A 17,056-nucleotide genomic window follows, 5' to 3' on the forward strand; every position below is an offset into this window, starting at 1 on the left:
GCTGAACTTTAGATATGGAGAGAAAGCCAACGGAAAGATGTGAAGGACCAAGATGATCCTGAATAGCAGCCGGGGTAGCAGAGGGAGGAGAGCGGTGCAGAGGGAAATTCACGGTGCTAAATGCTGCGGAGCAGCCAGGCTGGAGCAAGTACAGCGCTTTCAGGTCACTGCAGAGGTGAAGGAAGCAACTTAAAGCGGGGGCGGGGCAGTGTCCTAGGCTTCAACTGGAGGAATCAAATGCCAGCTTGGGAAGGTTGGTGATGTTTACAAAAATTCCGGCCATTAAGCCAGCCTCATTTTTTAGGATAATGCTAATATATGCTTCTGTGGGGGGGTAATCAAAGTTCAGGGAATAAAGGAAAACTATATACGCTACTAGATGAGGAAGAAAGTTCTGTATGTCGCCTGGCATCAGTACAGTGGATCTACCCCAAAGCTCAACGCGTGAAGGAACAGGGAAGAGCCATCAGAGACAAGGGAAAGGCTGGCAGGTGACAGAGGGAAAAGTATGAAATACATGAGGGGGGCTGTGGCATGAGAGGCTCCGTGGCAGGATGATATTATAAAACATTTTCACCTTAGCTGCTTAAAACTGCCGCTGGGAACATTAGTATTCCTTGATGGTCTAGTTTGTTCATGAGTAAACATCAGCTGAAGCAAATGATAAATTAAGAAAACTGAAGTCTGCTTTCACATTCTTAGTAACAAAATAATTTATTAACTCTTAAATCGGAACCATAAATTAAATATATGCAACGCTATCTGTATTTCCAGCACATAACAGGTTAGGGAACATAAGAGACACCGCTAATAGTAATTTTTTCATGAAACTGCTGAGCTTTCATGCAGGATAGCAATCATTACTGTATGAAAAGCAAGTGCCCTTTGCCAAGGTATCTACTCTTTTGGTAAAAGCTTTAACTCACAGCAGAGGTCCATTTTCTCTTATTTCCAGCCAGTTTTGGAGTTTGGCTATAAACAAAGCTAAAAATTTAAATTTATTTACTATCAAATTCACACACACACGTGCACGCTGGTTTTGTGGTAAGTCCAGCTCTGCACCTTTTCTAGAAGTTTCAGCCTCAAAAATGGCCAAGCTATTCCTCTGCTTCCTACATTATGTGCTGTACAATATCCCTGCTCTACGTCTTCGCACTGCAGCTTCTCTTACTTTCTTATTGCTACTTCAAATGACACATACAGCCCCACGCTCTGCGTCGTATCACACGCTCCCTGGAAGAGACCCTGGAAAGTGCAGTAGTGCTGACCGGCCCCTGCTCTGCTGCGAGGCACCGCGGGTTCCCGTGTCAGCCGTGTGCTGTTGAGAGGCCTTGCCAGCTGAGCGGCAGCAGGCTCTCGGGTGAGATTTTTGCTGGGTTTGACTGTTCCACCACGAACCTCTGGAAAGTCTCTGAAGTTCCTGGTCGCAGCCAGGGCTCTGTTGCAACTGTGTCAACAGAACCGCACCGTCTGCCGGTGTTGGGTGGAATCTGATTCCAAAGGTCATCTGCTTCTCCTAAGGAAACACCACCACAATGCACGTGTTAAAGGAGACAAAAGCTTATCACGTTTTACTGCAACATTCTGAACAGGCTTCTTTGTCTGCAATAAATGCATAAAATGCTTTTAAATTACATTTGTTTCTACTTCACACAAATCTTTTATGTTCTGGGGAACTGGGCCCATCTCGAGTCAACAGCTAAAGACTCCAAGTCTTTGATGTCTAATGCCAACAGCCCCTCCCCCTGCCAGACCAGTAAGAGGGCAATACAGGAAACATGGATGGACGTGGCAGAAGGTTCTTGCTTTCCCAAAGCCTCTCATTACAGGGAGAAGTCAAATCTGTCAGTGCATATATACATAGGAAACGCGTGTAAAAATAAGGTTATTAAATTACAGTGTTACGGCTAAGCACTCTTACACAGACAGTCTCTTACTCAGGAGAGAACTTGGGAAGAATTATTTCAACATGCGAACAGTGCAAATGCGAGCAAGTCTGTACATCACAGCCCGGCATAGCTAGTAACCTCAGCACAATGTTGTCCTGAAATGTGCACCGGGTAAATCGTCATCTGCCAGAAACAAACCAAACCACACCAAAACAAACTAATGAAAAAAACCCAACAAACCAGAATGGAACGGCCTTGCCTTTGAACTTGGGGTCACTCTCATGCTGAACTCTGCTATTGTTTCAATTCAGTCAGCAATCATACATACCTGATAAAATGTTTAGTGTAGATTATATTTATTTATATATATATAAACAGATAATTATGTTGTTTGATAAACAAATACAACTGTATCATTTCTTTGTGCTGTTCTTTGGATTCACAACATTTAATTTTTACCTATATAAACAAAAAAAATAACCCCCAAACCTATGACTGAAAATTGCAATGCTTTCCTTGCTAAAGCTGAGTCATGTAAGTGAGGTGGTTCTGGTTTGCTGGGGTTTTTTTAAGCTAGGCAGAAAAATGTTGGAAGACTGGATTTAAAAAAAATCCAACAATTTTTGCAGAAACATACTAATTCCAGTAAAACATAACAGAATTGTCTATTATTTAGTGATGCAATATTTCATTCAACCAATTCATATGTGTCATGTAATTTTAAGTATTTGGATCATTTTTCCAAACTTCAGGGGTTTGTTCTGGAATAAAATGACAACTTTTAAAAATTGTATTTTGAACAAAAGCTTCTCTGAAGCTTCTCATGAAAACTTTAAAGTTGATGCTTTAAGCATGGGTGCGAGGCCCCAGGTCCTGCAGAAGCAGCAGCCAGGTGCACAGACCTGGAGGGAAGGACAGAAACCGCCCAATCCCACAGACACTGGGAGCGAAGGCTCAGTTTTCCTCTTCGTGCCTAAGGCAAGATGCAGGTTCTAAAACACAACGCTGAATTCTTTTTGTTCAAAAAGAACTTGGCAGTGAATCTGCTAGTTCTTGTCACATCATACAGACAGCGATGTGATCATCCTCCAAGCCTTCTCACGCTTCTGCAACACTGAAAATGTAAACAGACCTCCCCCCCTGGCCCCCGGCAGGGCCTGTCACCTCCTTTGCTTGAGGCTGGTATAAAGCTGGCAGAGCAAACCTCTGTCTCATAAATCCTGGGTCACATGAACTCTCCTGGGGGTTAGAACCCGCAGTGCTTACACACGAGTTATGGTGGGGTTAACAACAGTACATGGCAGGAAAAATAATACCTAAAGAAAATTAATTTTCTCTTTGCTGGCTTTTCTAAGAGACTCTATTTAGAAATAATAGAAATAAGGTAATGTACTTGTTTAGAGACAAGCAAAACCCTGTACTTCGAGGCCAGAAGGCTGCACTTCCCTGAGTTAAACTATGACTCCCTTCAAAGACAAAGCCCTTGGATTTTCCAGCGGTCAGAGGTAAGACCATAGTGCACGTCGCTGCATCAGACTCATCTGGTGCTGCTTTTGGAAAGCACAGCAGATCAGCTACAGTGCAAAACTTGCTCCGTCACGGATTTCAACTCTTTGCCTATTCCATAAAAAACCAAACTGTTCTTAATTAGGCTACTTCTGAAGAATTTTCTTTGGAGTTGCCACTTGATAATTCAGTTTGCATCTGGAGGCTGGGGATAAGCAGATCTCTTTCCTTTGCATGAAATACTGATTTAGAAATTCAGTGGCGTCTGGACTCCCGCTAAACACTGATTCCCGCTCACCTGCTCCTAGATGAGAACACACACTTTCAGCTCCCTGGAGCGGATATTGGTGTTCATCTTGGGTGAGCCTGCACTCGCCAGGCTCCAGCATTCCTTTACTTAAAGGCACAGAGGAACGCCTAAAAAGTCTCAAGCGATTTAGGCAACTTCTCTTACATACAGCAGGGTCTCCAGCCACGTATCTAATGTGCTCAAAGCTGCGCAGATTCTCTTCTGTACTGAGTCTGCTTCCGTTTTACACAGTTAGGAACATGCGTGCATTGCCCACTGGAGAAAGCAGCTGCTGGCTTGCAAGGACTTCATCATCCAAACTACTCACCAAGTCTATGTTGACGGGAATGCGGGCTTTTTTGGATGGGTGAAAACAGAGGCGGCCTGGATCCAACATGCACTAACTTTCCAATTAAAACAAGTCTAGGGTGGCTTTAGGATTCCTACATCAGTGCCATAAAGCAAAGTGAACTACTGTGAATAAATCCTCCTTACCACACCAACAGGATCAGCTCTTTAAAATTTATCAAAGCCTGTAAATTTAAAAGAAAGATAACCAGTTAAGAGTTCCTTAGATACATATTTGACAGAGTTGCTTTCTCCCAGCAGTGTCTCTGAGGGTGGAGGACAAATAACAGTCCTAGCTGTTAGGAAAGCAAGAGGATGCCACAAGGGTTCTATCAAACTGCTAGGGAACAGGACTGAAAAACACTTGGCTTCACCTTTTTTTTCTTCTTTTTTTTTTTCTTTTTTTTTTTTTGGTAATGTCACAAAGTACAAGGAAGGAACAGGAGTGCAGGCAGCAGTGCAGCCCTAACGACCCCAAGTGGCACATATGCCAAGGATGAGTGATGGTCCCCATGTGTTCCAAAGAACAAGCTACAGACAGACACATAAATATATATACACACACAGATACGCAAAAATTAGATATCTAAAGGCTGAAGCCCTGCAGACCATAACAAACAGACGGCAAACAAAAAGTGTAGCTCACATGATATGAGGTAAAATTACAAAAGAGGTGAGATGGAACAAGGGCAGAGAAGTAGTAAAAGAAGTTCACATCGCAAAGATGTTTGGGTGGAGTAAAACTAGTAAAGCATTTGTTTAGATTATAGAATAAATTAATATGAACGGGTTTGGTTGTGGGTTTTTTAGTGACTTAAAAAACCCCCACAGTTAAACGGCTAAAACAAACACCAAAGAAAGGATGAAGTCTTGTAAGAGTACCCATAGCAACAGATTCAGAAAAACTGTCAGCATCTGTATTCTCATTAAGTTTGTAAGAAGGATACTGATACTGTAATTGCCTAGACAGCATAGCAACCGCCTCCTACAAAAAGGGAGACTTCAGACTCATATGAAAGAATCAATAGCACAAAGTGTATTAACTGGGTCATAATCCGTGTGAGAAATTAAAGGCCATTAATGGTGGCCATAATTAATACCTCATACACAAAGTGGATCTACATCAGGCAGGCAGGCAGCCTACAGAGAAGCTCTAAGGTAACTCCCAGAGTTCGATGTACGATATGGTCACAAGACACAGCTAATAAATTCAAGCGCGTGTATACTGAAAGAGGTATCAGTATCAACCTCAAATATTGAATGACCATTTGTGTTAACAAAGCAACAGAAAATCCAAACTAACTAGGAACTGAAGTACTTTATACACAGTTTTTTGGCATACCTTCACCCTGGTCAGACCACAGACAGCCGATTCCTAGGTATGCCGATGAACTCACACAGGGACCCCATCAACATTAATCTGCTGGGAGTTCCATTTCTTTGCACTACATTTTCAGACGTGCAGCTGGATACCCACATCTTACTGCTAGCACTGGCACAGTGCAGTATTACATGTGGTAGAGACAGGACAAGTATGAGTGGCTGATCAGACAGGAATTAGGGGATCTTTTTCTACTACCTTCCTCTCAACTTACTCAGAAAAGCTATGTTTAAGTTTGCTGGGGAACCTCTTGCCCCAGCTACGGAGCCCTATAAATAATTCCTGTGTTTAAGCCAGTTGCTCACTGTTCCAACTACAGGCATTCTGTTAATATTTGTTCCTTTAATTAATTACTTAGTATTCACCGCATCATCTCTGCTAGACAGAGCATACCTAAACAAGCAGATTTCTGCTGGAGCTCAGTCAGTCTGTGCAATCGTTCTTCGTTCTTGCCTTTCAACTGATCGGCATCAAGGCTGATGTTCGAGTGCAAAGAAAAGCTGTCAGGCTGCAGCCATGGTGTCTGGCTGGGTGGAACATCCTCCTGCAGAAAATCCAAAAATGCACAAATCCATCAGTTAAACAGCATCCTTTTTAAATGGGCAAATAGCTACGTACATGTACACTCTCAGTATCTGTATCATCTAACCACTAAGGAGCCACAGGAACTGTCTGACATTAGATCTGTGGCCCACCTTCGTACTTAAGCCAATCCAGTTATCATACATACAGCACACTCCAAAGCTTGCTGCTTTATTCGTCTTCTCTGCCTTGCTGAAGGTGGAAGCTGTGGTGATAAATTCACTTCTCCCAAGTCAGTAAATGCTTCCCCATTAACCCCTGGAAAAACAGGTGAAATCAGTTTCAAAGAAATCAAAATACTAGAGTGTTCAAACTTGTTTATGTTTTGAAATGAGACAATATATTGTACTTTATTTAATCACAGGAATCAAAGGAATGTATTAATTAGGACACCTTGCATGAAGCCAGTGATAACCCAGATGCAGACAAAAGAACAAGGTACCACAACAGCAGCAAGGGATGAACTTCAAGCAAAGGCAAGGAATATTTTGAGATAACAAACAGATTTCTCTTACGTAGAGAACAAGGCATTTCACATCCTGCATATCCACCACCTACCTGACTTCACCATATCTTGTTTCTATCTAGTCCTTTCAAGAAAACGAGTACTCAAATGAGTACTTGAAAGAGAGAACACTGGGCAAATTGAAGACATAGAAAGATACAATCATGCCATAAATTATGTATGCAAATATGTTACATGGAATATTGAACATTAAATGGAATGATAATGTTACATGGAACATGATAATATAATCAATGCCTTAATCACATATCCTTAGGCATCTTAGGCTTTTAATGTAATAAAGTGTTAGAATCTTGTTTATAGAAAAATAAATAACTAAATAAATTTCTGATCATAGTGAGGGGCTGGTTTATGCCTTTGCCACTGCTTGATCTAGACAGTGGGCTGTTTTCTAGTTCAGTCCCTCTGCCACCTCCAAGAACAGAGCCTCCCAGAAAAAGAAAGGACTCAGCTTAACAAAACCAGTACAGAATCCATTACCACCAATTACTCTGTGTGCCAACAAAGTCACCTTTTGGAAAGGCTCTTACTCTAGTATGACAGTAAGTTAAAAAAAAAAAAAAAAAAAGATAAATGTGTGTAAATATATATATACACACACACACACAGAGTACTGAACTATTCTGCAGCATTTGTCTGAAATTAGGTAGTATGACACTAAAAACAAATCACAACTGTGGAAATAAGTTTTTTCATTTCCTAGCAATTTGAAAATATAATTTAATGATACATTTTGTATCATTTATGAGTTTCTAAAGATCTTAAAATGAAATATTAAATGTAACAAACAATAATTGTGGTTGAAAACTTAAATACTTTGGTTTGAAAAATAAATTTGATTGATATCAAAAAAGTTAAGAGAAACGAAAGGGTTTTTAAAAATCCTTTCATGTTGCCAGTTGGTTTTTCCTCAGAAATAAAAATTTTATTCCCCTCTCCTATTTTCCCTCCCCCAGTTTCATCGGTTTCTCATGTTCTCATCACAAATGTTTAAAGTAAAAAAAATAAATCTAAAAAATAAAAGTGTAATTTTCAAATGGTATATGGCTAACAATCCACGTATCAGAATCCTAGTAACAAGATCAGTTGAACTTCATTATATTCAAAATAGTGCTATTACTCAGAATACAAAAAATTGTTGTGAATTTATCACAACAAAGTACAAGCTAAAGAATAATTTATTTGTACCTTTAGTGTTTCATCAGTGCAAGATGCTACTTGTTCTTTAAGCATCTGTCACTCAGATACTGCTACAGAGACATGCTTTCAAATCGCTGCATTAACACTAAGGAATTCTAGTGTTTCAAGTGAGGAAAAAAAAAAGTCTTTATTCCTAATTGCCTCGAATTTCTGAGTTCTAGGGGATAAAGACAAATCCATTTGTAATGCTGACATTATTACAAAATTGAGTGAGATTTTAAACCCATGTCAAAAAAACCCCACAAACAGAACAAAACAGAGGGCAGTGTTATGCTCTACTTATGAAATTAAAAACATGGTTACAATACACCACAAGTATTTCACAAGAGACCCTCAGACAATGTGAGCAGCACAATTCACAGAGAAGGGAGCCCATAGATAATGAGAGCTTTTATTTTTCATTTCAAGGATGGAAGTCACTAGATTCATATTCAGAATGTTAATAGCCATTTATAAAGCCCAAACAATGTAAAGAGTAACAAAGTTTTAGTTCGTGCCTACAGCTCAGTATTGGGGAACATGTTTTTCACCATTGTCATAAACGATCCGGGGAAAAAAGAAAAAGAAAAGGGGATGAGTAGTATCATGAGTTAACTCCATCATCTCACTAAGCTGCAAGAATCAGCTGGATGGGGATAAGAAGGAAATAGAGAAAGAACTATAAATATCATGAACCTTGTGAAAGTGCTGAACAAAACCAAGGAGCACCTCATCACACTGGTGGCAGATTCAGAGCAGACGAAAGGAGATCATTCACAGAATACATTGAGTGGAAATCTAGAAACACAATACCGCTGATGGTGTAAACAGAGATTCAGAAATGCCGATCCCGATTCGTGAGAGATGTGTTAAAGACCCAGCTCATCAAGACTTATTAAATGCAAACACACAGCATTCGACTCAGGAAGCCTCCGTGCCACAAGGCGCTGGAGGCTGGCAGAGTACTCCGCAGTGCTGCTGCATGTCTGCCCGGCACCTTATGTTCTTCCCTATGCGCCTCTTCTGGCTGCTGTTAGAGACGGGATATTTGGCCAGATTCTAGACTGATGGACTCTCCTAAAGCATCCTTTCATCATTTGGACTGTAACTAACAAATTAGTCAGTAACTAACAAATTAGGACTGTAATTAACACATACAGTCTATAAAGAATATTCTGTTTTCTGAAAGTAATAAGGTATTCAGGATATGCCTGAATGTCATTAAATATGACAAACATTGTTGGATTATTCACATTATCGACCACGCTGTCATACAGGTCAGTAGGATCTGCTGAATGTTTTGGTGGTGGCGTGATTAGTCCTCTGCTCGGTTAGTATTTCCTAACCTGTAGAAGATGGTATTGCAGACTACCGACAGTACCAAATGCACTGAACGAGCCTGAATGCCCCGTCCTGTGCCCTTCCCCGTGCCAGGTTCTATCCTGTACTCCGGGACTTGCACATTAACAGAGTAAGTTTGAATACACTTCAAATGAAAAACTTGCCTTTTGACCAAAGCCAGAGGCAAAAATCATCGGTATATAGAAACATACCTAGTTTCATTAAAAAGCACGTGCAGGGATCTACTGCATCTCCCTTACAGCAAAGAATAAAACCTTGTAAGATGATTTCCCATAGATGATTGAAGAGAATTTCAAGGTTCTGTAATGCCCGCTAATGGAATATAACACCTAGAGGCCTGAGCTGGTTGGTTTTTTTAAAAAAGAGAAGATATATTCTGGCCTTTTTATTTCTAGTGCCTGGAAACAAAACACATCTGAAACAGCGCTTTTACCTACATGCATATAAAGGTTGAACAAAGAGATGTAAGACAATGCGAGACATAGACCTCTATACAAAAATCTTAAGAAAACTAAAAATCATTCTATTTCAGATGATTAAGAAACAAGAACATTTACAAGTTATGTGAAATGAAGTGAAACGAATGTGAACAGCAGAAAAGTGAGCAATTTAGAATCACTATTTTATACCCTTATAATCATACTTAAAATCAAGCACACTTGTAAAATGAAAGAATAAAAGTGAAAAGAATCCCTAGCTGCTCAACACTTTTGTTTTTCACTATGGACAGCTCCTAATTGTAAGCTGTGATTGCTAATAAATTGTGTTATTTGCTGCAGAACAATAGGAGAGTGTTGCATATTCTACCCTTGTTACAAACTAGCTGAACAAATACTAGCTTTTCTTTATCCAAAGCTGGGAAGATGTCAGAAAAACCTCCTTGACAAGGCTAACATCCCAGTCAGAGCACAATGAGCACAGAAAGACGCCTTCTCATGAAAAGATGTGAAGTGGTATAAGGCGAGTGAGCAGCATCAATAATTTTAGGTGTGACCTACACAAATTTGTTGCAGTACGACTCCATAAAGATCTGCATTTAAATTCAGAGGCATAATTTTCTAATACTTTACAACAATCACCATAGCTACACCGACTGCAACTTTTAAAACAGTAGTAGTCTTTTTAGAGATACATCCTTAGATTAAATGACATGTTTGTACACTCATAACATCATTAAGGGGAAGTATAAACTCACTGATAAAAGTGCTATCCGATTCCAACGGTGTATTTTTCAAGGACTGATGAGACTCACTCCTGAACTACAGAAGTGAAACAGAAGACATGCAAATTCAGATGCCTCAGTATCTTTCTGGAGCCAAATTATAATTAGTGTACACTAATTACCAAACTTCTGCAAAGCAAACAGCAGCTCTACAAAGGTTCTGTACTATTGCTTACTTTATGGCTATAAAAAAAGCTATATATTTTTAAATAACTCATGTTCCCTTTATGCATTAGGGGGGTTTTACTTTCCTGTAGTAATCCTATTTGCTAAAATCACCTACACATGGCAACTGTTGTGGCAATTGGTGTTACCACAAACATTTCCATCAATAAATACATCAATAAATACATTTGAGACAATGGATCTAATTATTGACTGTCATGTGCATCACTTAAGTCACCTGAATTCAGAGCAACTGCTTCTGGCTTGGCTTTTTCTACTAATTTCCACCACTAGTAGCAATCTATCATCATATGAATATAAAATAAGTACCAATGGACATAAAAAGAAGGGAATAAAAGAATCAAACTATTTATAGATATGAAGATAAACAACTTTTATGTCAAGTTTAAAGAAGCCATTACTCATTGTATTGACAAGCAAGAGAAGTAAATAAACTTGCTGTCTTGCTATTTAAGCGTTAATTCCTTTCTCCAAGTCTGTGAGACAGTATTTCCTCACATTTGAAAACAGCAAAGTAAAACAAAAACTTTTATTCTTACCAGTCCCATGGTTTGTGGGTTACTGCCAGAAGCAAAATCATCTTCATCAATAAAAGCCACATAGACAAGGGACAAAAAAATAGCACTGACATATAAAGTTAATACTAAAACATATTAAAAGTTCTATTAGCATATTATTACAAAAATTAAGACTTATGTATTACTACTTTAAAATTACACACATTGTAACTAATATTTTTAAAACATTTGAATGCAATGTTTATTTCAGTTTCCTTATGTCCATTTAAGTAGAGTCAGAGAAATCAAACAGAACATGGTAGTATATTTCTAAGAACACTGAGTATGTGCAGACCTTTCTTAAGGCTGCATTCTTCAGTTCCTCCCAAAGGGCAGACATACTTTTCACACTAGAACTATATTATTGTCAATAATTAATTATATTAAATTTCATCTGAACTTCACAGCTAGGACACAAAAAAACCCCAATAATCTCTCTAATTTATCAATTTTTGTTTAAATTTGCCGTGAACCAAGTAGAAAAAAGCTGTACCAAATTTCAGAAATCAGAGCGCCAAAACGGAATTATTTCTTCCATAATTAAGGATCACCTGAGCCATGTATTTCCTGACCCCACTTTTTTTTGCCATTTTTTTTATCTATCAAGAACTATACCAAGGGAGTCAGGAGTCTCATTAATATGTAGTGAAACTAAACATTTGTAAAAACTCATAGATACTAAAAAGATATTTATTCTATATTCCAAGCATCTGCTTGCCAGGAATAGGTATGCTTGTGTAGCTAAACAGTCATATTTGTATCAACAGAACTCAAGACTAATGATGTTCTTCCCTAGGCGGGGCATCTCAACAACCAATTTGACTAGCAAGAAGGGAGCAGTGTCACAACAACTGTGTGAGATGAAATCTGTTCTCTTCGTTTCTGTCAGGGTGCAATAATCAGAGCAGGAGACAGCAGAAAGCCCCAAGAGTGAAGGTACACTCAACATGCTGAGCGCACTGCGTTTGCAGCTTTCAAAGAGATGTCGAGAGGTTTAACTAGACAGCAATAATTTCAGAGGAAAGTACTTGTCTAAGCATAAAACCGTCAACTCTGGAGAGCACAGAGAACCCCCTCCTGAAAGTTAAGCTACCAATGACCCCACGCATGCTGGAAAGACAAAGCAGCAAAACCGAGGGTTTAAGTCTTCAAATAAAATATTTAATAAGATAGAGATGCAAGACATAAAAACTGTCTAGCAAACTTATTCAGCGTGTAGCTGATCTTGTCTAGCATCAAAAACCACACGGGCTGTCACTCCTCCTGGACTGACGATCAGCCCCTTCCCAAAAAGGGGAGCCTATCGCTGCAGTGGATCAACAGCAAACCTGCTCCTGTGCCTTTCCCTCCTATCCTCCAAAATAACAAGTCATCCAAAAGTCTGCAAAAGATCGCCTTATTTATAGGGACACAGCAAGCATTAAAAAAATTCAGGACCTTTAATAAATCATTAATTTCTCAGGCTATAGTTCCACTATTAGTCATCTTTTACATAAAGAGAAGAGAAAAAAAAAAAGAAAGAAAAAGCTTATGAGAGGGAAACAGCATATAAAACATGTAAGGGAAAGAACACTTATATATAGTGTGGGAAAACAGGTGAGCCTTTCGCCTACAGTACAAAAACGCTTATTGCTTTAATTCATCTTTCACTCTGCCTTAAATCAGACAATAAAACCACTCATCTATTTTCAGTGAGAGGAAGATGATAAACTTGTCTCTAAGGAAAATAAACTGGAAATAGAGAGATACATGGCAACTAATTAATTCTCCTGCTTAATACACAGTGACAGACTATAAAGTTAAATGATGTTATAAAGCAGTAGGAGAGAGAAACAGAGAGGAAAAGCTCCTCAAAAATCCTCTATGAGCATCAGTGGAAAGTCATTTTAAAAATCGGCTGCTTGCCTACCAACCAATCTACGTTGTCCAAGGAAATGCCTCTTCAGGTTGTCGCCATGTAAGCCTGCATTATCCATTTAGCATTGGGACACATCTAAAATGACTGCTTGTCCTTAAAAATTAATGAAAAAGGCAAATTTGCTTTCTAGGTGGCAGAGGTTCTTCTCCAGACAACATGAAATTAAAACATTCTCAGGCTGACTTATTGAAAAATATCCTAACAATGGAAAAACAAAACCAAACCCCATAAATCTCAGTTGAAGCCAGTCAATTATTTTTCACTATTTCAGTCGATCTCACAAAGGGGAAGACTGAAGACAACCCTATACATTCCACTTAGACACTAAATGATACTCAACAACTTGTAATTAACACAGAAAGTGGTACAGACACACTTGTTTGCAACTACGATGTTATCCATAAGAAATATTGCACACATCGCTTCAACACCAGCACATCTGTCCAAGATGGAATAGGAATAATCTTTAACGCTCATCAGGGTACCAAACAAAACACCTGCAAGTTAACTGTCACCCTTCACACCTTGGTATCGATTTTATTAATCGTACTCACATATGGGTCTATTAACAGGCAATACAAACGAGCCTCAAAGCACAACCAGCGGTAAGAAGAGGCATTCAGTTTATGTAAAGCCGTATGGCAAGGTGTAACTATTTTCCTTTCAAATGCATTTGGGGTTTTTTATGTCAAACTTTCACCTCATCTCTAAGGCTAAAGAAGGTCTGAGCAATCTGAAATTGTGCTGGGTGTCTGTGGCAAGAAGGGGTTGCAGGGGTGGCCGCTGTGAGATGTCAGGAGCTGCACTGTGCCAAGCACAGCCAGCACCGCAGCAGACCCTCCACAGGACACAGCTGAGCCCATCAGCCAAGCTTGTAGTGCCTCTGTGAAAACATAGTAAGAAAGGGAAAAATGAAGCATGGCAGTGAGGAGAGTGGCCAAAGTATGAGAAGCAGCCCCGCAGACGCCAAGGTCGGAGAAGGAGGGGAAGGAGGTGCTCCATGTGCTGGAGCAGAGACTCCCCTGCAGCCTCTGGAAGAAACCATGGTAGAGCAGACTGAAAGGTGCAAGAAGACAGGAGCAGCAGAGAGAAACCACTGTGTACTGACTGTAATTCTGCCAGGGGGAATTACCGCCTGGCCTGACGCTGCTCACTGTATCATCGAAGGGACTGAGTGTAACCTGGTGTGGTACCAAGGAAGCAAAGCAGAGGTGTCAGGAGTAGAGGAGTGACACTGGGCACAGAGAAGGAGGCAGAAAAGGTGTGGGTTTGATGTCTTTTTGTTTCCCACTACTCAAAATCAGTAATTAAATATCTGAATTGACAATAATTAGGTTAATTTTACCCAAGTCAAGTCTGTTTTTCCCACAACAGCAATCGGTAAGCAATCTCCCTGGCTGTACTTCAGCCAACAAGCTTTATTCTTCCCATTGCCCCTACCATCTCACCAAGGGCCACAAGTGAGGGGACATGAGCAAGCGGCTGGATGGGAGTTTGGCTGCTAGCCAGGGCTAACCCACCACAGAAATAAAGTTACTTTCTCTTCAAAAATTTAATTAGGCCAGTCTGAATTATGGAGACAAACACGTTGTTGAGAAATTTGCATCTTGCACTCAAAATTGAGTTCATTTGTATAGGTGCAACTGTAACTTAGAAAGGCTGAAGCAACTCTCATGATATTTTTACATTGCATCTAAAGTAACAGGATATTGCTCTTTCACAACTGTTCATAAAAGCTATCTGAAGGAACATTACATGTGGAATTAAGTGCAGCATGCAAAAAAGGGGCATTGCATTTACTTTTCACTGCCTCTGCAATATGCAGCCAAAATGTTTTACTGTATTAAGATTATCTCTATTAAGTGATACAAGCAACATTTTCATTCTGGAACCTCAAAGTAGTTATGATATCTTACAATGTACTTCCTAAAGCAAAGCCTATTTACAGATACAGATTTTTGAAACTTTGAAATAGCCAACCCAACACTATGGAAATAGAAGAAACCTATTCCATTAAACAGATCAAGATGAAGACACACACACTGGTTAAAATGCACAGTTCAAAGCCATCTACTTCCTCAGTGAGAACTGAAAAAATGCCACAAGGAACCTAGCTGCTAACACTTTTATCACAAATCAGCTGAAGTGTTTTACTGTTCTGTAGTTTTTTTTAAGAAACTAATCTTCTCTTGCATTTTTCTAAAGTATGAAGCACTAGTTGATTATTTTTTTTTTATGCTTTACATTATGACAATTTCAGCGTTCCAGTGTTTTACTGTTTTGTACTGCAGCGCTGACATTGGACTTGAAAGAAGTAAAAGTACAGCTGGTGGTTTTTAATTCTTATCAAATACAAAACAAATTAAAAAATCATTGATGTTATCTCGGACCGTTCATTCCTTACCTTCTATTTCTCTCCTGATTCTCATTCTGTTAAGTTTCTTCTGCTGCTCCCTCAAGAGTGCCTGCTGCTGAATCTCTAGAGTCTGGTCATCTTTTGGAGGATCAGGATACATGTGCCTCAAGCCCATACGTGTTTCAGAATCTAGAGTAAGGATACGAAATTTAAATTTTTCCCTAAACCAACATTTCTGAAAAACATTTTTTAAGAACTAGTTACAGATGCAAAGTCATTAAAAATATAAAAATAATGGAGACAATGGCCAAAAGGATAAGCCACTTCAGCAACAATTTCACAGTTTTACTATTTTTATTTTTGTTAATATAAAAAAAATGTATTTTCTGATAAAGGAGAAACAAAGTTACACAGAATCATAATTTGCTGGTGGTAAAAAATAAAATTCAGCCTACTTGTAGTAACATCATAACATTAAACACATAAGAAGTTTAAGCAGCAAGGACCAGAAGCTCAGGAAGTAACTCTTGAGTGATAACTCAGCTTTACAATGCCACAATCTGTGTGCACTTGTAGAAGCGGCTACACAAAAAGATCTACACACATACAAAATGCTGTCCACAGAGTATGTTGTATATGGGCCGTAGCTGAAAAAAGCCCCATTTCTATCTTTAAATCCTGGTTGGCGCAGAAGATGGAGGAAAAAAACAGAAGCTTCACTACCTTTTTTAATCAATAACAAGAAGATCTACTTGCCTTTATATTTAAGTTCATTAAATTCCCTGATATTTTGTATATTGACAGGATCTTGTGCCACCTTTGATGATGGTCGCCTTACTGGAGCCTGTATCCTACGTCTGGCCATCTCAAATATGTCCTTTGGATTCTTCTCTCTCCTCCCACTTGAAAAGTTTGTAAAAAAAGCAGAATATAATTTAACACTATAATATTAATGAGTTGGATGGAAATATAATACTGATAAAGCTCACATTTTATATCGATAAATAAAGCTATCAAAACAGGAAAACAAATCTGAAAGTAGTAACACGGCATGTTGTGTTACAAAAAACGATAACCTACTTAAAAAAAAACATTCATACTTCATGGAGTGGAACTAAGACTGATAATCTGATGAGTCTTTTCCAACTAATTGATATGAGTAACTAATACATTTTGGAAGTAAACCAAATTCTTTTTATACATAAAAAGGTTATGATTTTCAAAAAGAAAGAAAGTACTTCCACAGCAGTATGCTATTCATAAGCATATTCAGCAGCAGTAGTACTGCAGTTTACAGGCACAAATTGTGACCTAGGAAAAAGGCAGTAAGATAAAAATCCACCTTAGACATCTGTTTTGGACCATTCTCCAACACAAGAGTATTGCAACTTCCAATCTTACCAGTACAGGCATTCTTACACTAAACTTTAGTAAGATTCTTGGAAAAACTCCATACACAATAGAGGAAAAAAAAAAAATTGTATATACAAGTTCTATCTTTATATTTTTACTTCATCTATGTATGTTAGCCAACTAATACTAGTTGCTAACACACAGTAGCTTTGATTTCCTGTGCAAAATCTAATTTTTAAAACTGAAGATTAAATTCTTACCGTGTAATTGGTACATCATCATCACTGGCCACATTTAGCAACTGTTCCTGCAGTCGCCTCCCTTCACTATGAAGCTGTTTCCTCATCTCTGATAATTCATTTAAAACATTCTTTCTTTCCTCTGGAATTTAACACAAATATT

General features: G+C 38.8%; 1 protein-coding gene across 9 annotated transcripts in view; it reads right to left on the minus strand.

Moving 5' to 3' along the window:
• Positions 1–688: 688 nt before the first annotated feature.
• Positions 689–17,056, minus strand: part of CSPP1 (centrosome and spindle pole associated protein 1) — a 64,119-nt gene continuing 47,751 nt past the window's right edge. For all 9 annotated transcript variants that reach the window (XM_056331271.1, XM_056331270.1, XM_056331276.1 and 6 more), the window contains 8 exons: positions 16,915–17,035; positions 16,058–16,203; positions 15,350–15,490; positions 11,010–11,050; positions 10,258–10,321; positions 6,144–6,253; positions 5,807–5,957; positions 689–1,516 (listed from right to left, as the gene is read on the minus strand). In XM_056331271.1, coding sequence (XP_056187246.1) covers positions 1,308–1,516; positions 5,807–5,957; positions 6,144–6,253; positions 10,258–10,321; positions 11,010–11,050; positions 15,350–15,490; positions 16,058–16,203; positions 16,915–17,035 — 983 coding nt within the window. In that variant the 3' untranslated portion in view covers positions 689–1,307. The remainder of the gene's footprint in view (positions 1,517–5,806; positions 5,958–6,143; positions 6,254–10,257; positions 10,322–11,009; positions 11,051–15,349; positions 15,491–16,057; positions 16,204–16,914; positions 17,036–17,056) is intronic.

The sequence above is a fragment of the Falco biarmicus genome, chromosome 3 (genome assembly GCF_023638135.1).
Source record: "Falco biarmicus isolate bFalBia1 chromosome 3, bFalBia1.pri, whole genome shotgun sequence".
Lineage (NCBI taxonomy): Eukaryota > Metazoa > Chordata > Aves > Falconiformes > Falconidae > Falco > Falco biarmicus.